We start from the raw sequence: 22,052 nt of genomic DNA on the forward strand, positions 1-22,052 counted from the left end.
GGAGATGACAACCCCACCTCCCGGGCTGGCTCCTTCTGAGGGCCCTGCCCTTCTCCCCTCACACATTCTCCCAGAATAAACTGTTGTGTGCTCCTGGTTTCCACTCTTGCTTGCTTGTTGAAGTCTCCCAAATCAACATCTCCCACCTCCATGTAAGCTCCAGAATTGCTTATGAACCACAGACTCTCCCTTCCGTGCCCTTACCAAGAGCGGGGAGGTCATCCCCTTGCTCCCAAATGCGCTGCTGCTCTCAGTTCCTCAAGCTGGTGAAGGCAACACAGTCTCCCAAGGCATTTGAGTGACAGACTCTCCTGCATTCCTCAGGCTCAGGTGATGCCTAAGCCCTGCTCATCACCCCCTTTAAGTAGAACTTGAGGATGGCCTTCACCTTTCCCACCCCTCACCACTACCCCATTGTCCCCGTGGCGCATGGAAGTCATGAGCACAGAAGAGATGAAATCTGTGACCGCTGAACTGACTGTGCTGACTTTTAGAGAAAGGTCTGCATGTAAGAGGCAGCCCTACACGGGAAGGCATTCAAGAGGCATGATTACCCATCACTCCTGGATTCTGTGCTTGGTTCACGTGCCCCTGGTCTTTGCATAAGCTCTTCCTTCTCCTGGGAACACCCTCCCTTCCCTGGATGAGTTAACCATCTTTCATCTCTAAGACTCTGCTCTTAAGTCAGGTCTTCCCCTCCCAGGAGCACCTCCTGGAGGATGGTCCCAGAGTGCCCTGAGGGCACAGTTCTGCTTGATCACCCTGGAGGTCTTTTTTGACCCTTAGTGGACTATTCAGCTCCATGATTCCAGCATAGCACCTGGCACAGAATGGACCTCAGTAAACAGCTGTCCAGTGGGTGACAGATACAACCAAACACTTGTGAAAGAACGCACGGGCCGACGGCCTGAGTGGGGGCAGCCACTGCACCCCACCCCCCACCCCCACCATCTTCTGGACATCAGCTCTAAGGGTGAACAGTGCTAAAGTGTTTCCACTCGTCTGGAGACTGCAGAGTCAGTAACAGCTGACTGCAAAGAGGGTATTGATCCAAGATTCCCCTTGGACCTTTGATTTCTCACTCTCTCCATCTATCACCTAGCGGGAACAACACAACTTGTCTCATTAAAATTCCAAATGCCTGGGATAGCAGTTTTCTAAGGGTGGGCACCTGAGGCTGCTTCTCTGCATCCTGTCACATTCCATCCAGAGCCTTCAATACCCGCCCTCCTGGCTTCCCCCTACCCCCACCCCCACTGTCCCAAAGGTGGCCCGAGCTGATTCAGTTCTCCCGCAGAGAGCCACAGCCAGGGCCAGGGCGCAGGGGACTCACCCTCCGTCAAAGGGGTTCTCCCCAGGAATGATGTGCGTGCTGTCCCTGCCCACAAGGAACTTGATGCGGTCATAGAAGGAGTGCAGGTTCTGCTGGGACGCCGGGGCCTGTGTCTCCTGGATGATGTCCAGTGGATCAGGGGAGCCCAGGCACAGCGGGTTCACGTGGCAGAGGGGCTGGAGGCAGCAGTCAGGGTCCATGCAGTCCAGCAAGCCATCTGCAGGGATGACAGCATTGAAGTTCATACCACTACGGCCCACCAGCCGTGTCTGTCCACAATGCCTTCGTTCACGTCTCTATTTTCCACTGACTGAGACACTTGATTAAGGACGTGGCATGAGCCAAGGCCTTTGTGGGGAGATTGGGGCTTCAGATCTGCTCTCAGCCCACTCGTCTAGCTGGGGAGAAGGACAAGAACTTGTACAGGGGATGGGTGTTTCTGTTTCTTTTCAAAGAGACGGTGGGCATTCTATGAGTGACCAGGGGTGGAAGAACACACTGGATGTCTGAGCTGCTCAGTGTGGTGTGGTGGGAGCACCGTGAGGCTCAGGCTCACGTTCAGGTCCCAGAACTGCACCTAAGAACTCCCGAGGTCGAATGCCTGCTCTTATTCTCCGAGCCCCAGCCTCTTCCTCATCGACAGTTCTCTCTCGCTTCTGTGTCCGTGGGTTTACACTACAGATGTTGCGCAGCAGAGCATGGCACAGCCTGGCCAGATTCGGGGCCCCATCTACACAGGCGGCCTCCCAAGCCCCCTTACTAGCTTCAGTTGTATTGTGGTGTCGGGTAAGCTACTTGACGTCCCTGAAACCCAGTTTTTTTTTTCTTAGTAAATTACAGAGGAAAAATCCCTCGTCTTTCTTGCCTACTTCTTCATGGCATTCAAGACTTGATGACTTCCTCGAGGGCAGCGCAGCGTGAACAGAATGGATTCCAGGACCCAGACTGCCTGGGGTCAAATCCTGGCTCTGAAACTTAACCGCTACGTGACCTTAGGCAAGTTACGTAAACCCTCTGGCCTCTGTTTCCCATGTGTCTTACGAGGGGATTATAAAAGTGTCATGTAAGTGTTAGTGACATAAATACCAAACATAGTACATGTCCCCAAATCTAGCAGAATGCTGGATACACAGTAAGCACTTCCTAAGGGGTAGTTTCCCTTCCTATCCCTGAGTCTACAATATGGCTCACCAAAGTGAAGGGTCATTTGTCCGTGGTCTGCTCACCTCCCATATTCATCTTGAGATGTGGAAGAAAGGCCTCCTCTGACCCCGGCACAGTCCTGCGCTCTAACTCAGGGCTCCTGTCCCAGCTCCCAGAAACACCCACTGATTGCTTATCAAAGCCCCTGTCTTCTCTTGCGGACGGCGGGCTCCATCACACAGTCTTGTGCTACCCCTGTCAGACGTTGCTTAAACACATAATTACAGCCCGAGCTGTGGGTTATTTGCATTCTGCTATTGATGTTAGCATGACAGATTCAGCTGCCGCATCCATAACTCTGCAGAAATGCTCCATTATTCAATCCCAGTGAGCAGGGACGCTGACCATTAAATCAGCGAGTACAATTGAAGGGCTGTGAGAAGTCATGGCTAATTTGAAATTTTATTAGCTATTGCCTGCTCTTGTTTACCACTGAAGCAGACTCTGGAAGCCGGGCTTTTACCTCTTTATAAACACTCTGCTCTGTGGCATCTTGGAAGAACTGCTTCCTGTTCTCTAATCCTGGGGGCAGGTCAGCCAGGAATTATTACTATTAATATTATATTAAATAATGATGATGATGATGAAGACCACAGACATTGTGCTAAATGCTTGACAAGGAATGCTTTCAAGGAATGTGTCATTGAATCTTCCCTGCTCTGTGAGGTAGCCACTGTTGTCAGCATCACCCTCATGTAATTATCTTATTTTTTTTTTAAGATTTTTTTATTTTTTGGAGCGAGAGAGAGAATCTCAAGCAGACTCCCTGATGAGTGTGGAGCCCGATGCAGGTCTCAGTCTCATGACCCTGGGAGCTTGACCGGAGCTGAAATCAAGAGTTGGACATTCAACTGACGGAGCCACCCAGGCGCCCCATCACCCTCACTTTATAGAAGGAACTGGAGATTCAAAGTGGTAAAATAACTTGGTCAAGTTTGTGTAGTCCAGGGCTGACTTGGAATCTGAGCCCAGGTCTTTCTTAAATATGAAAGGGTCTTTGAGTCCTGAAGAGACTTTTGGGAACTATTTCTTAAGTGAAAAGCATGAATTTAGGTGTCTTGCTGAAATACCACTCTTCCGTGCCCTTCCGGCTCCCTGAGTGACCTCAATCCTTCTCGCTCCCTCTCTCCTCACTCTACTGTAGATTTTCTCTGCTTCCTTCCCCAGACATGGAGCTCACTTTAGTATGCCTGTGTCTCCTTCTCTAGCTTCTGCCCCGGCTTCATCCTTGCTTCAGGAATCAGGCCTCCCCACACTCCTTTTATCTTTCCTTTTCTTTCTTTCTTTCTTTTTTTTTTTTTTTAAGATTTTATTTATTTATTTGACAGACAGAGATCACAAGTTGGCAGAGAGGCAGGCAGAGAGAGAGAGAGGAGGAAGCAGGCTCCCTGCTGAGCAGAGAGCCCCATGCAGATGTGGGGCTCGATCCCAGGACCCTGGGATCTTGACCTGAGCCTAAGGCAGAGGCTTTAACCCACTGAGACACCCAGTTGAAAAACAAATGGTCCTTTCTTATGATCAGAGGCCCTTTGGGATCCAGTTGGCCGTTCTACTGGAAACGAAAGTCTCAGCAAGGCTGAGACTCAAGTCGGTTGACTTAGAAAATGTCCGTTTTTCGTTTGTATGCTCTTCCCACTGATAGACCCTTCTTGTGACAAACAGAAAGACCAACAAAAAACACCAAGAAAATAGGGAGGATTTTTCTCTATTTCCTTAAAATTTTCAGTAAAACCCTTCTGAACTCGAAACCCCAACTTTTGGAAAAGAACATTCCCCTCCCACCCCAAGAAACATCCTTTCTTCCTTCTCTCTCTGTTGACATGGTGAAAGTGAAGGGGGTAGAAGGAAATGGAGCGGGGGCCACTGAGGCTCCTGGAGGCTGGAGGGCGGCAATGCCAGACCCGGCAGTGACGGGCAAGGGGAAGCAGGGAGGAAGTGTCCAGTAGAGTCAGTCAGACCAGGGAGTAAAAAGAAAGATGGAAAAAAAAGGAGGCGGGGAGAAAAAAAAACAGACAAAAGATGCAGGTCTCTGGGGCACCAAATGAACATTTTCCAAAGGGCTTCAAGTTCTTGTGACCCCTGAGCTTGAAGCGCCCGCCCCGGGCTAAAATGTTACATTGTGCACGTGCACGCAGCGCTGGTTTCTGCTAACATTTCCACTTCAGTGCTACTGACTTGGGATAAGGGCCATGCTGTTTCCTCCAGCCCCCTCCTCAGTGCCTGCTCTGCTGTGGGGTGTCAAGCGACCTTGAGAACCAGGGAGTGGAGAACAGGAGAGAAAAAAAAAAAAAAAAACCCAGGCTAGAAGCCTGAAGAGCCAGTTCCTCCGCTGGCTGTATCACTTTCTCGCTGTGAGACCTTGAGCACACCCCTTCCTATCCCTGAGACATCATTTGTTCATGCGAAACCAGGAGAGTGAGTTTTGCCAGTCCCTCAGCATTGCTGGTGGCTTCCTGGGCTGTAAAGAGTAAATGAGTCATTCAGTGAAGTTCTGGGGTCCTCCCCGTTCCAATGGCCATTCTCCAGAGCCCCCTCTGCAGACAGGTGCTATGGCACAAGTATGGGACAGATCCCCTGCCATCAGTCCCTGGTCCTGAGTAGCAGTAGCTTTATGCTCATTTTGTGATCCTAACAGCTACCATCGAGGAGTGGGACCCTGGTGGACTCCCTCCATGCTTATTGTTGGTGTCCTCCTCAGTTAGGCGGGGGTTCATGGGGCTGCCTCTGGGGTTACCTGACCTAACCTCCTGGTCTTTCTATGCTGTGGGCCCTTTCTATGCTGGTGGCCGGCCACCTGCAACTCCCTCAGGAAGCCAAGGGTGTGCATGAGAGTCCTACCGAAGGTGGTGGCTCAGCTAGCCTTCTTGGCTTTGCAGACGAGGACCCTGGAGCTTGGGTTCAGTGACCAACTCAGCATCATCCTGCAGTGAAGTGTGGCAGAGCTGGCAATTTGGTTTCTTTTCTTTCTGTAAGTCCAGCCATTAGGCACTATGCCAGAGTCTACATCTTTCTCTGTCCATGCTTTGGGCATTCTAGCTCCTCCACAGAGGGCAGGAATGGACTTGTTGACCCGTCCCTTTGGAACCCATCGTGTGGACAGACAGGGAGAAGACCGTCATGCTTCTGGCACAACAGAGTGCTGGGGAAGAAAGAGATGGGGCCGTGGAAGCCGGAAGGTGGGAACCCAGCTTGGGCTGCAGGCTGGGTTGTGTCCTGGAGGATGGAATGCTTGAACTGGGACCAGAGGGGTGGACACGAGCCAGCTGAAAAGAGAACAAAGATGGGAGCAGGTGCGGGAAATTCACGGCCGAGCAAACTTCGTGTTGTAGTTGTTTGCATGGTCCTTATACTCATGGCTCCGCAGACAGCATGTGACATGTCCTCCTCTTTCTGCGGGCTTAGCTGCTGCCCCTGCTCCACAGCCCAGCCACCAACCTCATCTCTCTGTAACCACAGAGCGGCCTTACAGCAGCCCGGGAATAGCACCCAGGGAGGCCCTGGGGATGGGGCCTGGAATGGGCCTCCCTCCTCTGTACACATCTGGGAGAAGTTTTTGTCATTTGCTATAATAGACTCTGTGCCTTCTTTAAAAAGGCTTTCAAAATCTCTATCTGCCCCTTGCAACACAGGATTTTTAAAGGTCAATTTCTCTCTTGTCTCTTATCACAAGAAACGTGGTTTAGAGATAGTCTGAAGGGTGACCGAATTCTATGGCTTTATGGGAGCTCTCCGTTGCAGCAATGGGAGATGGGGAGGGGGAGGGAGGGCAGAGAGCTTTGTTCTCTGCTCTCCTGAAATTCCTCCTTCCAGGTGGCATCTATCAATGATCTGTATTGCAATCCACGATCGTTTTTCATGGGACCGACAGTGCCTGAAGAGATTATCACACCTTGAAGCTGCTTACAAATCCTTCATCCAAAGGGGTCTGGTTGTTTTAAGATTCCAGGGGACTTTATATTCTAGTTTCTTTCTTTGGATGCACCCATTCTGTTCTAATCCTAGCTTTCCTGCAGATCCACAGTGTGATGCTGGGCACATGACTTCAGCTCACTGAGCCTCAGTTTCCCTGCATGGAAATCTCTGTCCTGCATGTCTGTTTTCGAAGGTCTGGACATCACATCCACAGAGCACCCAGCATGGTGCCTGGCACCTACGGATGCTCTCTAAACTATGGCTTCTACCTTCTTTTATGTACACTTGAATCATTTCCCTTCTAGCAAGGAGCAAGGGACAGTTTGGAATACGAATTTTAATCAAGAGATGAAAAAGCTCAAAATACACTATTATATGCAGAGACACATTGTGATCTGACGTGAAGTAAGTAGTGTGTAAAATTTCATGAAGAGCGTATTCCAGTTTTTAAAAATAATTATTTATATATGGATATGTGTATATGCATTTATCTATCATAAATATGCTTCTGTGCTTCCAGGCAGTAAGGTGCTGGAGAACAGGAACTGACCTTTGCAGGTGAGGGACTTGAGGCTTAGAGAGGGAGCAAACAGGAGAGCCAGGTCTGAAATCCCGGCGGTCTGGGAAGAGATCCTGTACTTTTCATCGCTGGGCAGTGCTGCCTCTCGGGCACAGTGAGCCCACCTGCCATCCTCACAGCGTGACCCTGCAGGGCAGGCATTCTTATTCTCACTTTACAGACCCTTCACATGTTGGGGCCACAGTTTCACCATCTCTAAAATGGGCAAGAAACGAACATGCTCCTTCAGAGAGTCTCTATGTCACAGCTGAGAAGACACATGCCAGCACTTCAGGAGGTTTTCACAGACCAAAGGACACGAAGGAGGCACATCTCCTTGTCAAGTGGTTCAGGGCCTCTCCACCTGCTGGCTTTGTTGGTCCCTCACTGGCCAGTGCTCTGGTGACATCTGGAGGCACGTAAGGGTGAGGGGAGAGAGGATCAGCGGACGGGGGGCGGGGGGCAGGGGGCGGTGTCACTGCATCATAGTCAGGATCTGTGTTCTGTTTTCAAATCTACACAACCACCATGAATGAAAACAAACAATGCTAAACCCAACTCAGCCATACTGTTAACTTTTTTCCTTTTTTGTCTCACAGTTTAAAAATACTGCAACAGCATTCTTCATGAAGCTTGAAATTCAGGTTTAATTTGGAAAGAACTGCTTTAGGCCTAGCAAAGTGGGAAAGAAGAGAAGCCACCAGTTTCCAGATAACTTGAAGAGCCAACGGTTGGGTTTTCGATGGAACCATGAGTCTGAGGTCCAGACACACTGAAAAGCTCTAATGTGGCCAGAACCTCACAGAGGATGGCAGTTTCTACCACCCCCGCCCCCAGCTGTGCAGATTTCCTCCTCATACAGAAACAGGAAGGGTAACACCACAGCCATTGAGTCTGTGGAGTGGATGCACAATTGCTTTGCAAACCGTAAAATGACACACGAGTTATCATTCTTAGCCTCTGTTCGGCTTTGGGAACTGTGGCAGCTCCTCTAAGTTTGAGGAAGTACTCGCAGTGCATTTCTAGGGGGAGGATGAACCACTGTCAGGTAGGAGAGCTCTGGGGACACAAAGGCATGTGGAATGGCTCAAGAGTCTTGGGTCCTAAGTTCAGGCCAGGGCACTGACGTTGTGTGTGACATTGATGTGTGTGATGTAACATGCCCTTTCTACAACATGCAGGGGGTAGAAGGAGGGAGCCAGAGTTCCTATTCTGTGTCTTTTCCAGTCCTGTTACTCGACATTCAACTCTGGTAATCCCTGCTCCAAGCTCCTGAGTTACATCAGCCAGTAAGAGTCCCCCAGCTAGACTCGAGCACTTTCCCCTGTCCCTGACTTCATCTGGGATTATGCTGTGTCTCACATCATGGCTAAAATAAAAGCATTTATTCCATTCTGCCTCCACTAGATTTAGTTGTTAGGAGAGCAATTTCATCCAAATGACAGTGGGCTTCCTGAGGGAGAAAGATCAGGCCATGTTCACTGGTTCTTTTTATCTCCTCAGAAAGGAACATGGTGCCTTGTGGACAGGAGGAGCCTGGCCAATGTGTGCTTGACCGAACTAAAAACAGCCCAGTCCTAAATATGGCTCACCCCTGTGAGCCTGCCCCATTACTTCCTCCATGAAAACTAACCCTATTTGGCCAAGACACAGAGAAATAGGCCAGTGAGGATAGCCTTGCCCTTTCGAGTGCTTGGGACAGTCTCCTCTTTATGGTTGTTTCATCTGTGCTACCCTGCAAATCTGGGATCCTGTGCACCATCTCCTTGGCTCCCCCAATGGGTGGAGAGCCTGCTGAACTGAGAGGACCGTGGCTGAGACATTGCCTCATTTCAGAGTTAAGAGCCCTAGGCTCCCCTATTGATCTGGTCTCCCCCAGTGGTTGTCTTTCCAACCATGATGGCCCATGGATGTCTTCCTGGCTAGAGACTGGAAGCCTCACAGGACAGGGACCATATCATAGTTCCCAGTAGGATACTCAGGCATTTGATAATATTAGTTCAATGAGAGGATGCCCCTTCCCCATGGCAATTCTCCCCCTGTAATGCAACTGCAGGCTTCTTATCTCTCCTTCCAGACTGTGAACTGTACAAGGCACAGGGACTGTGTCTTATTTGTCTCAGGTCCCAGGACCCAGAACGGGGCCTGATGCAGAGCAGACATTCAGTTGTTTGTTGAGTGAGTCAACGAACTCAGGCTACATTGCTATCACATGGCTTTGCTGAGAGATATGGAAAAGTTCGTTCCAGTCTATCGAAAGCTCCATAAAGGCAAGAGGTGTCATTTCCTGCAACTGAGGATTTTTTGATAGTTTTTTTCTAGTCCTTCCTGGTTCATCTATCACAATGGCCAGAGGAGACCCCATTTCCCCAGGGCCTGAATTAACCCTGTTTCTTAGGATGGGAGGCTCTTTCACCCACCAGAGCTGTGGGGCTCTGGGCTCCTGCGTGCTCATGCCCTGTGTAACACTGGTGGCTTCTAGCCCCGGGACAGCTGGCTGAAGGATGGCCAACAGGATACACATGTGTGCTTCACGTGAGGGAACAGGGAAACTTCTTCCAGAACCTATTCTTGTATGTGTGCCCTTTCCCCACATTTCTCAAGGCCACTCAGTTCTTTGGCTGCCCAGATGTTCAACAGCTGTTTGAGGGCTTTGGCCAAGACACTGCCTTCTTGACAGGGGAATGACTTCATGGTGCAACTCTTGTCCCCTTTCCTTCTAATTACATGAAGTTATTGATGGTCACGAGAACTGCCTCTACAGGCAAAGTGAAGAAGGCTGAGGAGAGATGCAGATAATTTAGGCTGACATCTCTTTCCTATGAAGAACAAATATTATTATACTTTTTCTTGCCTGAAGACAGGGATGCTTGGGACCCTAGCTGTGTCTTGCTCTGCTTTGCCCATGATGATCTCTCTGATCAGAAAATCCTTTCCTTTTTTTTAAAATAATAATCTTTTAACTTTTTAAAAGATTATTTGTTTATTTGACAGGGATACAGAGACACACACCAAGAGAGGGAACACAAGCAGGGGGAGTGGGAGAAGCAGGCTTCTGGCCGAGCAGGGAGCCCGATATGGGGTTTGATCCCAGGACCCTGGGATCATGACCTGAGCCAAAGGTAGATGCTTAATGACTGAGCCACCCAGGTGCCCCAGAAAGCCCTTTCCTTTCCAAGAAATACCTGTCTACTCAAGTGTCACCTCCCTGGTGAATGTTTCCTTGCTCCCACACCAACCAATATATAAGTCTGCACAGAATTCACACTGTCCACTAGCCCTTCACCGTGGGTTTTTCCTTCCCCACCTGAATTCCTAGAGCACAGTGAGAAGATTTTGTTATCTTTGTGCCTGGCCTACGACCTGGTCCCATAGGAGGAACTGTGGATGTTTATGGAGTATAAGAATTAGTAGACTTGGTAGGGTTCATGTTGATGAAGGGGCATTTCAACCCTGCAAGGTCATAAGAGGAGAACTTGGACCCACTGTTTCTGCCGAGCTATCAAGGCTCAATCCCACGAGCTCCTCGTGGACAACTATTCCACTGGGCCCAGACCCGGGCACATAGGCCTGATCACCTCCTGGAGGCAGGCAGCAGGTAGATGGACCAAAAGCCAGTTAGACCAAGCTCAGTGGTTTGAAGTAGCCCTTTCCAGGCTGCTGGAGATGATAGAAGGTAAATGAATTAGAATAATCACAATAAACACTTGTGGCCTTTTAATCTATATGGCACTCTGAGATCACAGAGTCATTCTAAGTAGAAAATTCCCAGAGGTTGGGGTGCTGAGTAGGTGGCTTGCTGATTTCCTACTCTGTGCCGTACGCTTACCAAGTCCCTGAGCATGCATGTTTAGGTGCTACATAAACACATTAGGACCAGGTCAGCTGTCATGCCATTGTTAGAAAGGAATGGTTGACGGTTTCAAATATTTTTCATTTCTCTATCTTTTTAATATCTCCTACTAGCCTCCTGAGATTAGAAGAGTCAGGAAGAATCAATCTGTCTTCTAAGGGAGAGTGATAATATTTATTCAAGTAACACAACAGAAGAAAGAAGGCTAATGCTAGGGCCAATCTAAAGACTGGAATGGTCGTCATGATCTAATTGCCCACTGCATGAATACAAAGTGTGAGGCCCAGAGACATTAAGTAACTTGCTTAGGATACACAGGGGATCAATAGGGATTGGAACCCTGGTCTCTTCTCTCCCAGCTGAGAAATATTCCACAAGACTAGGCTTCTCTTCCTTAGGGTCTGGACTGTGCAGCACTTGAAAAAAACCCAATTAACTGAGACCCATTCTAGGAAAAACCCCCAGGGTCAGAGGTTGTGGGGGGCAAAGGTGGCTTGGTGGGGATTACTACCAGAATCAGGGGAGCAGGCATCACAACCGAAGGTAACTCAACCTGCCTCTGGGGGAGAAGCATCCATTCTGCTACTTTCTGTGACACAAAACTGGACGGGCCTCTTCTTGTCCATTTCCAGTGAGGGGGATTGCACAACTGTGCCAGGCAACACATCCCACTATTGAATTGCTAGAAAATTCTTTTTTCCATATGCCTTATCCTCTCCACTGGCTGTCAGATGGCCATTAATTTCATTTCTGTTATTTCATTTAAGTTAATTAAGATGGAACAACTAGAGACATGTACTCATTCCTTCCACCACATGTGCAGTTTGATGCGCACCTGTTGCCCTGGACCCCCGCCCGACCCCCGCCCAAGCTGTACAGCGTCCCTAGGGCTGGGGACCTACCTCCATCATTGTCTTTGCCATCACCGCAGGCGGTTTCCATGGACGTGTCGCAGCCTGCTCCTCTCCAGCCCAGCTGGCAGACGCAGTGCCAGCCATTTAGGTCCAGGGTACATCTGCCATTGCCGTTGCACAAGCCAGGGCAACCCTCTGCAAGGCAAAGCATACAGTATGGAGCTCTGATCGTCCACAGCCACCTGCAGTCACACACACTCGTGCTCCTCCTGCCTGCTTGGGAACTGCTCTCAGGTCCACCAGCACACCGACGTCCTCAGCACCCCGAGAGGCCTGAAATATCCCCTTTGGAAAAGTGATCAGGATCCCCAAGGGGAAGTCTGTGGATATGAGCCTGACGGGTGACTGACGAAACTTCTGCCTGATCTTTGCTCCATGTTCACTCTTGTGTGTTTTTCCCATTTCTAGGGGCTGTTTGAAACAAAGGAATCACCTCTCCATGTACTCCTTATGTTCCCTCAGCACTTCTGGGTCTCATTCTAGAAGGGCTATCCTTTTTACTGGGGGAAGTACTATTGTACTGGTACTCGTACTGGACCCTAGGTTTTTCGTTTATTTTGTCCCATTTTCTCCTGAATGACTGTCTTTGCTTTGAGGAAGAAACCTTGGTCTTCTCCTTCCCATCTTCTCTATCACAACTAGGAAGAGGGTTCTGCATGCAGGACCCCGACGACTGCCATGAGAGAGATGATCTAGGGCTGTCTGGGATTGCAAACGCAGTTATGGGCAGGCTGCCCTTCCCCGATTTTGTTCATCGGTCTCTCCGGGTGCCTGTCATGTATCAGGCACCTTCTCTCTCTGGGCTAGCACGGGAGGTAGAGAGATGGATAAGACCTACTTCTTGCAGGCTACCAGAGAAGACAGATTTGTATAAGCAAAATATTCCACTGCTAAATGCTCTTGGGGAGAGGTACACAGCCTGGTGGGAATCAGATACGGGAGGGGCCATTGTCTGGGGGAACCTCGGGTGACGGCATCAAGAAGGGTCAGGCGATGTTTAATTCTGCCGTGGTCCCACTTTGCCCATATCATAAGGTAGAGAATTATCCTTACCAGTCGAGTAGATTTACAGGTTTTTTATTACCACCCTTTTGAACCCTTCTCTTTGAGTTCATGGCTCAGAAATCTATGTCTGAGAATCTGTTAAATTACATGGTTCACTTCAGCCTCTCTTTGGCCCTTGGTTTTCATTCAAGTCTTCATTTTAACACCTGCCAACTCCTTCCTCAAAGAGGCTACCAACCCCCCCCCCCCCAAACAACAACAACAAAAAAAACCTCTTTGTCTTCTCTCTGGCCCTATGCAGTCTCAGGGAAGGGTATGAATGTCAAAGTCATCCATATAACTAAATTTATTATGAGCAGCACACTGCTACAAATATGGCTATAAAGTAAATTTTCTGCCACAAAATAACTGAAAATTGACCACTTATTCTTAAATGGGACAAGGGTGAATGTAGCTGTCCAATACCAGATGTAGGCCATGGCAGGGACACCCTGAATGACCCACCAATTAGAATATAAAACTTTAGTGTTTCAAGGCCTGTTAGTAGTTGGCTTTTATTACAAAGTAAAAGAAAAGAACCTGTTCATTTGTATTTGAGATGTTCAGACAGCAGCCAATCAATCACTCTGGCCACCTGTTTGTCATTCAAAGGAAGAAATAGTTATTGACTGGGCACTCCAAGCCTAGCAGGGATCCTTGCAGAAGCCTATTGGGAAGGGTGGGAAGCCACCAGCATGGCTCCCTGCAGGTGACAGGGACAGCAGGTGTACAAGCGTAGGGAAGTGCTGTGGCATGCAGGTGATCAGCCAGGCATCCGGACCCGGCTCCCAATACCAGCCACCCTTCCTGGTCCAAAAAATGAGAGACCCCCTCTTTCCCCAACTAGTCCCATTTAGATGTTTATCCATCCAGTTGGACGGCCTTTCAACGGAGCCTCATTTGTATTTGAAATCAGTCTTGGAGGAAGGAAGTTGAGCCCAATTGTTAAGAAGTGTAGTAGATTGCTTTCTCCTGCTCCAAGATGTAGCCTCCCATCAGCGGCAAAGAGTACAAGCCTGGATGCCTTACCTACCTGGTTCACCACTTGGTGGCCTCGCTTAATTTCTTTGAGCCTCAGCCTACTTATACAATGGGATTGCTCAGGGGATTAAATAATATAATGTATGCATGATGCACAAAGTCTGACCTACAGCTTAAAGACAGTCTATGAGTCTTCTACTGACTTTTACCTCCTGTTTTAAGTAGAAGGCATACACTAGCATGGATTGCACCCATAACCTCACATAGGCTCACAGAATGGCAATATAGAGACTTGAGGCACTTGTCTAGGTCAATGTCACCCAACTTTGTCTGTGAAGGCTCAGATAATAAATATTTTAGTCTTGTGAGCCATAGGGTCTCGTTGTAATTACTCAAATCTGCTATTGTAGTGGGAAAGTAGCCAGATATAACGTACATCAATATGTCAATGAATGACGGCTGTGTTCCAATAAAACTTTATTTACAAAAACAGATGACGGGATAGATTTGGTCTCTGTGCTGTAGTTTGCCACCTGATGGTTTAGAGGCTTCAGGACAGCAATACAATGACAGTTGCCATCTACTGAGGGTCTACCATGGCTTGCCACTGTGCTAGACACTTCACATAAATTACTTTTAAAATAAATAACTTTTTGTTATTTTTCCAGTTCCTGATTTTCTAAGGCAGTTCCAATTTTACACCACTTAATCCTAAATTGTAAATTAAAACCACATGCTGTAACACAGTGTGGACTTTGGAACTGGGCAGACCCCAATTCAAATCCCCATACCACCTTTTTACTACCCACGGGATGACTGGCAAATCATTTAACTCTCTCTGCCTCAGTATTGTCATCTATAAGATGGAGGAAATGCCTAATTCGAAGCGTTGCTGGGAAGATTAATGAGATAATGCATGTTAATTATTTAGCATGGTGGGTAACCTAAGTAGGCATTCAATAAATGACAGGTGCTATTATTATTATTGAATTGATTTGTCTTAATGTTGCATAACTTCAAGAAATTCACAAAACCAGAAAATAACCTTCGTCAGTCCCAACTGTATAAATGTCTGGGTCAAGAGCTATGGTCCTCATAATACAAATCTTGCCAAAGACAGCTGAGATGAGCCCAACAACATGGTCATGGGGGTTAACATGCAGCTCAGTGGGAGGCAGCAAGATGGGTTCGAGGCCACAAGTCCCAGCCCAGGGCCACTACTTCATGCTTTCCTAGTGCTCTGTCCTCCTTGGAAGCAAGTTTCCCAAGTACATGTAAATTATTAATTTTGTAATTAGTTTAATGTCTTATTCCCTCCATTAGAATATAAACTCTGTAAAGGCAATGTTGGCTTTAATCCAGAGCCTTGCATACAGCAGGTGCTCAACGGGTATTTGTTGAATCAATGAATGAGACAAGAGACTGGGTTCTAGTACCTGCTGCCTAACTTGTGGGATCTCTGCAAAGTTACTTTTCCTCTTTTGGCCTCAATTTTCTTATCTAGAAAATGAAGGTTCAGACAAGTTGATGTATTAGGTCCTTCCAGTACAACTGACCCAAAAGAGAGGCTCAAAACTTTAGTCAGCACCTATAGGATGCCAGGGAGGGGTGTTCATTCTAGGGCATCCAGAGATGAGATACATCCTCTGCCCTCGATATTTTATACTCTATTTACCTATACCTTACTTTGTTCCAGGAAGGAATTGCAATGGGTCTCATACTCTCAAGCAATACGTCTCAAAGTGAATTTTGCAGAATGCCAGTTCCATGAGGTCCTCAAAACCAAGCTTCTGCGGTCAAGTAAATTTGGAAAACATTTTATCCTATAATCTCACTCTAGAAAGTCACACTGAACATTAATACCTTAAAGGCTCCGAGGGTCTTACAAGGAAGAAACCTGCTTATTTGATTATCAGGATAATTTCCAATTTGACCTCAGAACTTTCTTTCCCCTATAACCACTTATAATAATGGGGGAGATTCCACTCCACAAAGCCCTCTTTGGGAACCCCTTTCTGGTGAGCTCGTCCTGGCACACAAAGCCGAGTGCACATGTTCTGTGCTGCTCAGAGACCTCCAAGGCGGGTGAGTGTTCGCAGGGAAAGGAAGCTCTCTGTGTGAAATCACAGCAACACTTTAAGTATTGTTAGTTTCCCCAAATGGACCAAGTTATACCCTGGGGATCTGCACTGTCCTCTCCGTTTCAGGGTTTCAGAGGGACCCTGAGTATTTGTGGGTTAAATGAGGATTGCTCTCAGCCAGCAGTTTCTTCTGGAGTGATCACACCCCCATTAGCCAGGATGAGGCAGCCTCCTCTGGAGTGACTTGCTGACTTTCTTAAAGCAAAATGCCCATCCTTACCCACCACTAAAGCTCATTAATTCTACAAACTCTGAGACTCATCAATAATTCAAAGAACCCAACTGACATTAACAATCCCCTCTGGAAGGACTCACATCAGGCATTTGCTAGAACCAAAATAATGTAATTTCAAGGTTTAGAGAAGGCCTAAGCTTTTCAAAAGAAAAGATGCCCTTTAAATGACAAGGGACCACTTTATCTTCAGCCTTCTGTGTAAGCCTATGAAGAAGTCCCCTTGAAGCCAGCATCAGGTATGACAGGAAGGCTTTCCAAATCCTTGAAGACAGTTTTTAGTTAAGTGGCAAAGGAGCCATGTATTAACCCTATCGTCTGTTGGAACGTCCCATTTCTTTATGGCTCTCCTTCTAGTCCTCTTGTACTTTTTCATCCCTACAGTCACTTCCCTAGACAAGGTCACCATCATCTCCCATCTCCATGATGGAAAGAGTCTCCTAATTGGTCTGTTTGCCCCCAATGCTCCCCCTCAACTCATTTTTCCCCACTATGGCCAGACTAATCCTTCCAAATCACAAATGTCATCATTAAGCCACCATCCTGCTTTTAATAACCTTTAGTGGCTTTCTCATACACTTCTGCCTAAAGTTCACAATCTTAGTCTATAAGGCCCTGCCTAAATTGGAGGGATCTTCTTGCTAGGTGACCCCTGGACATTTCCCATCATAACCCTCACCACACTCATTGGAATTGTTTTATTAGTGTCTACTCTGCTAGACTGCAGCAATACAAGAAGAGAAAGCATTTCTGTTGTGTGGTATGCACATTTTCTGGCGCTTAGGAGGAGTTCAGCATTATCTGTTAACGTGCATGTCGCTTCTTTAGTATCTACTGACACAAATGGAAAACAAAGAACAAAAGTCGGCTCGTCTTTGCTGACATGGTACTCTACTTAGACGAGTCTTAAGTTTGCACAGTATAGGTCTCTGAAATCTTTTTTTAAGATTAGAACCCATCATACCAGAAAGTCAGCAGAATGGGGGCCTGGTTCAAACCTAGATTTTGGTAAAAAAAAAAAAAAAAAAAAAAGTCTTTTAAAGCAAGTTATGATTTATTGGCCTAATCCAAATAAAGGTCTGGTGATATTTTCTGAACTAAAGATCAGAACAGGTGGTTTGAGGGAGAATATATATCACTTCCTGGTGAGGGTGCCAGTTTGGAAGACATGGCTTGGAGGAAGAATATCGGAAATTATGGGACATTCCTGGTGAATGACGATAGAAGACAGAAGGTTGGAAATACGGTTTGGGTCAGGAAATTCAAACTCACGGCCCTGGCACTCACTACAAGGGTGACCCAGGGTGGGCTCCCCAACTTCCTCAACTGCAATTTCCTTTTCCAATAAAATGAGTATAGTTATATCTGCTCCCTTAAAAAAAAATTCAAAGAACTTGCTTAAGACTCACGGATATGAAAAAAATTCAGAAAGTATGAAAAAATTCTACCAAAGAGATGGTTCCATTATTAAATTTAATCCATACCAAAGATTCCTCTGATAATGATCATGTGTGAGATGCCTATTTTAAAGAGGCTCAAAGGGACTACTCTCTCTTGCCGGAATGACTACATTCTCAGCTGAAGACCAGCATGTAAAATGCAAGGAACCTTGCTTCTCAACACCAGGCATCCATCTGATGGGCCCATTAACACCTTTCCTGTACTTGGCAAAGATGTTCTGATTGGAAAGCAGTCAGTCATTTATGTTTCCCGCAAACCCTTTCCATAAGTTTTTAAACAGCTATTGCTATCTCTTATTAAAAGCCAATTTAGCCATTTTCTTTACAATTTCAAAAATGACTCTGGCTAATGAAGTTCTCCAAATTAAGGGTGAGGATAAGAATATGATGATAAAATAGCATCACTAATGTTTTTTGAGCATTATCCCTGCCCATTTGCTAAACACGTTATATTCATTATTTTGCTTAATCCTAATGCCAACCCTATGAGGTAGGTCCTGTTACCAAGTTCATTGTACAAAGACTCCCAAGTGAAGGGAGGTTAAGTAACTTGCCCAAGGTCATCCAGTTCATTACCTGGTGGACTTGGGATTCATTGTCAGGCAGTCTGACAAGGAAGTATTTTTCCTTAACCACCAAGCACATACTCTGTGCCAGGTGATAAGTTAGGACTTCAGGATAAAATGATGAATATTGTAGGATATTTCTCCTCAGGGGGGTTGTGAACTCACATATGGGTGCACACGTATCTGAACTTTCCAGACTTAGTCTTAGAGGAATCAGACCTATTTGGGTAAATGGGGCACTAGCTAATTAATAAAGATGTTGAAAAGGGAATTACTTTGCCTATACGGAACACTCCTCGAACATAAACCTTACCAAACTTGGGCCTTTCTGAAAAGGAAAAAAAGAAAAAAACACAAAACAAGCAAACAGACTACCCACTTCCCAAGGTCAGGGGTCTGTGTCCCCAACTGCCCAGAGCCTGTCACAGCACCTAGCACACAGCACTAGTACTAGCAAGTGCTTCATATGTAGTTGTTGGATGAATGACCATGACAACAGTAGTGTAATGTAGTTGTTCAGACTTCTGAGCTTGCTCTGGAGCCTCTTCTTTTCTCAGGACACCCACCCTGGTCCTCAGTATCTTAATTCTGATGGACTACGGGCTGTAAGGCACGGGCAGGGTGACAGAAGATAGGGCAGAACGAGTGAGGGGCGTATGTGTGCATGTGGAGGGAAGGACAATAGCACAATGGTAATGTCACAGACAGAGCGAGCACTTTAGGGGGAAGAATGACGCTCCGGGTGTTATCAACCACCTCGTGACCAAAAACCCACCCTTTGGGAACAAACACTGGGACAAAGCTGGGGATGTGGCAATATCTAGACACCATGCTTCTGGGGTGTATATACATTGCTTATATACACATTTCTTCTTTTATGCTTATACACAAACACACACACAAAGACAATAGGAAAATAGAGGAAGGAAGACCATACCTTTAACTACCCTATCCAGATAGTGCGCTTGGGGAATAAAAGACAGGACATTTAAGGTAGGATCAAATAAGTGCAACACTGCCTGCCACGTACGTAACCATGCCAGGTGCCCAGGGGACTGGGTGGGGGGATGTGCCCCATGTTTGGGACAGACCGGCCATGTAGGGAAAAATAAAACCAAAGACAAGATGACATGAGAGAGAAGGAGGGAGAGCAAGCACATTCTCCAGGAAGGGTCAAAAGGAACTTCAACTCATTCTATGATCCAGGGATTTGGAAAGGTCATCATGTATAAGAAGACATATGGCTAGGGAAAACAGGAGAAAAAGGAGGATAGGAAGGTGCAGACATGGCCATGCTCCTGCTCTGTCATGGGTATTCAACTTTATGGAATACTAGAACTTGCCCTTTGTCTATCCAGAGGAGCGTGCAGCTTCCGTTTGGGGGAAGCAGCCATATAAGAGCAAATGTTCCCCGTCTGGGCAGAGGTGCTTTCTGGCAGCTGGAACTTAGACATATGCAAACTTGGGATCATCTCTGATACGCACTAGGGAAGTGGACTGAGTCTTTGGTCAAATATACCACCAGATTATCTGTTTGCCATTTCTGAATTTTCCATGGACACATGTGTCCACACAGACTCGAATGTAGAATGCTTGGTGTTCTCAGTAAGAAGCATTTCTCCTTGGTGCCTCTTACAGAGAATTTAAGTTGGGTCAATGGATGTCACTGTGAGAAACAAGAAAAAGAAAAGAAAACCTGGCCACTTCTCAATGCTTGCTAACTCAAAAGACAGAATGGTGTACGATTTGTCTTCCAATGGAGGGGTTGCACCCAAGCCTTGACTCACTCAGCAATCGAAGGTTTTGTTTCTCTGTGAGGATGGGTGTCAAACATTGTTCTGAAATAAACCCCATGGTGTATCTACGTGGCTGGGTCTTGAAAGCAGAGCAGCCCTCTTCGTTCCTGGCATCAATCAGTAGTGCCGTCTCACCTTCCCCACCTGGGCTCCTCATAGCTACTGGGGGAGCTTCCCACCCACCCCTTTCTCTACAGCTCCCATGAGAGCTCCCACAATGGCTGGACCAAAGGCCGTCTCCTGAAGGGCATGATGCTTTCTGCCAGGGGGGCCTCCATCCTCAGCTTGATTGCACACATGAATCCAAAGCCCGTAAGTAGGATTGGACTGCAATGGTGGGGCCTTATGTGGAAGCCCTAGGGTTCTAGCAACTGCAAGAACATTCTTCCTTTCTTCACTAAAAAAATAAAATAAAAATTTATTTTTTCAGTCCTCTGGGTAGAACAGACACTGTTGCTGGTCATCAATACATATTTGCTGCAAAAGATGGGTGGATGAGAGGCTATGTGTCTAGTTGAAGTTTCCATGTGGTCTTTGTTTCTAGATGAAATATGCTCCTGGAGGCTGCACAGCCAAGTGGAAAATTGGGAAGACGAGAATTTAACTGGGCTTGTGTGCTTCCCCTTCATTCTTATGGAGTCCATGAGAGCACAAGACGGAAGAAAAGAAAGTGGAAGAGAATGGCGTATGAAAGCAAGAGTGTATAAACAAAGTTGGAAAATTCTGAATAATGAAAGACAGGGCTGGCTCACAGGTAGCACAGCCCAGGAAGTGTCTCTGGCTAAGGTGAAGACTCTTGATTCTTGGTTCATCTGTCATGCCTGTCTTAGTCAAGTTGTTCATCTCATTTTTCAGGGTGACCTAAAAACCTCTTAGACATTGCCTCCTTTGATATGTCACCTGAGAACAATAATAAACAGGGTCTCCTGAACTTCCTGGCTCAGTTCGTGTTCTCAGGTTTTGGATCTGTTGAGTTGAGCACACAGCCATGATCACAGATTGTTGTAATCACTGAGCCCAGCTGCAGAAGAACCGGAGCTTCTCTCACGGGTTGGAAAGGATGACGAGGCTGGCTCTGGTGGTGAGGACAGATTATACCTTCTCTGCAGGCTAGACTCCCCAAGCCTAGGGCTGACTTCACAGAGCTCTCTTTTAATGCATTTTTGCCATGTCATTTTTAAGAAATGAGTAATAAAAATCTCTATTTAGTGTAAGTATAATAATACTCTAGTACCTTTAAAAAAATCCTTCCTAATTTCTCTAGATCATAGGCAGGAAGAGTAGATAGTGGAAATGACTGAGGCAGACTCAGGTTACAGTGCTGTGGGTTTCAGGAGACAAAATGGGCATTCGAAACTCTAAGCTCTGGTTCCATAAACCACTGTCACACAGTGATCCTGAGCCACACCATGAGTCCAGAAGCTGATAATGGCCGGTTAGTACCAAATCCAAGAGTTTTCTGCAAACAGAATAGGGCTTCCTTCTACTTAAGACGAAAGGGGTAATTGGATCTTTGAAGTCCAATGCCATTTATTTATAAAAGCCACATGCAGAAGTTCATACTGTTGTCCATGCTACTGTTGTTTGAAAATCTTGGTACATATGTCCTTGAGTATAGTCACTTAAAAAAATCCACCATGATTTTAATATAATAACTTTCAGGAAAGATGACACAAAGTCCATGAGTTTGCACTTGTGGATGGTAGACTCAGGACTTCACAAAATTCTCGCATCTTTCTCCTCAGGACTTTGGGATGCCGCTGATGACAGAAGAGTCCTCTTTCCTCTCAGGCTATGCTTATTTTTTCAACATTTGCACACATTTTCTACATTCCTTCTCCATTCCCATCACTATGCAAGAAGCTAGAGATAGTGGAGGTGCACAGCTATTTATGATAAAAGGCACGGAGTCTGTGAGGTCTTAGATCTCTTCAGCATTTCTATGGCCTTCAACATTCAAACCTCTTTACTTGACTTGCCTGCACCCAAACAAGTTTCGAAAAGTTTATCCCAAGAAGCTTCAAGGGCCCCCTATCAAAGGTTGTGGAGAACGTGGCA

The 22,052-nt window shown here is 46.8% G+C and overlaps 1 protein-coding gene across 1 annotated transcript in view; it reads right to left on the bottom strand.

Annotated features, from left to right (window-relative positions):
- The window catches only part of TENM4 (teneurin transmembrane protein 4), a 376,128-nt gene that overhangs the window by 94,495 nt on the left and 259,581 nt on the right, over window positions 1-22,052 (bottom strand). Inside the window, exons 13-15 of the mRNA XM_059411810.1 lie at window positions 19,136-19,162; window positions 11,763-11,909; window positions 1,334-1,550 (exon numbers count right to left, since the gene is read on the bottom strand). Coding sequence (XP_059267793.1) covers window positions 1,334-1,550; window positions 11,763-11,909; window positions 19,136-19,162 — 391 coding nt within the window. The remainder of the gene's footprint in view (window positions 1-1,333; window positions 1,551-11,762; window positions 11,910-19,135; window positions 19,163-22,052) is intronic.

Source organism: Mustela nigripes, chromosome 1 (genome assembly GCF_022355385.1).
Source record: "Mustela nigripes isolate SB6536 chromosome 1, MUSNIG.SB6536, whole genome shotgun sequence".
In the NCBI taxonomy this organism is placed as follows: Eukaryota; Metazoa; Chordata; class Mammalia; order Carnivora; family Mustelidae; genus Mustela; species Mustela nigripes.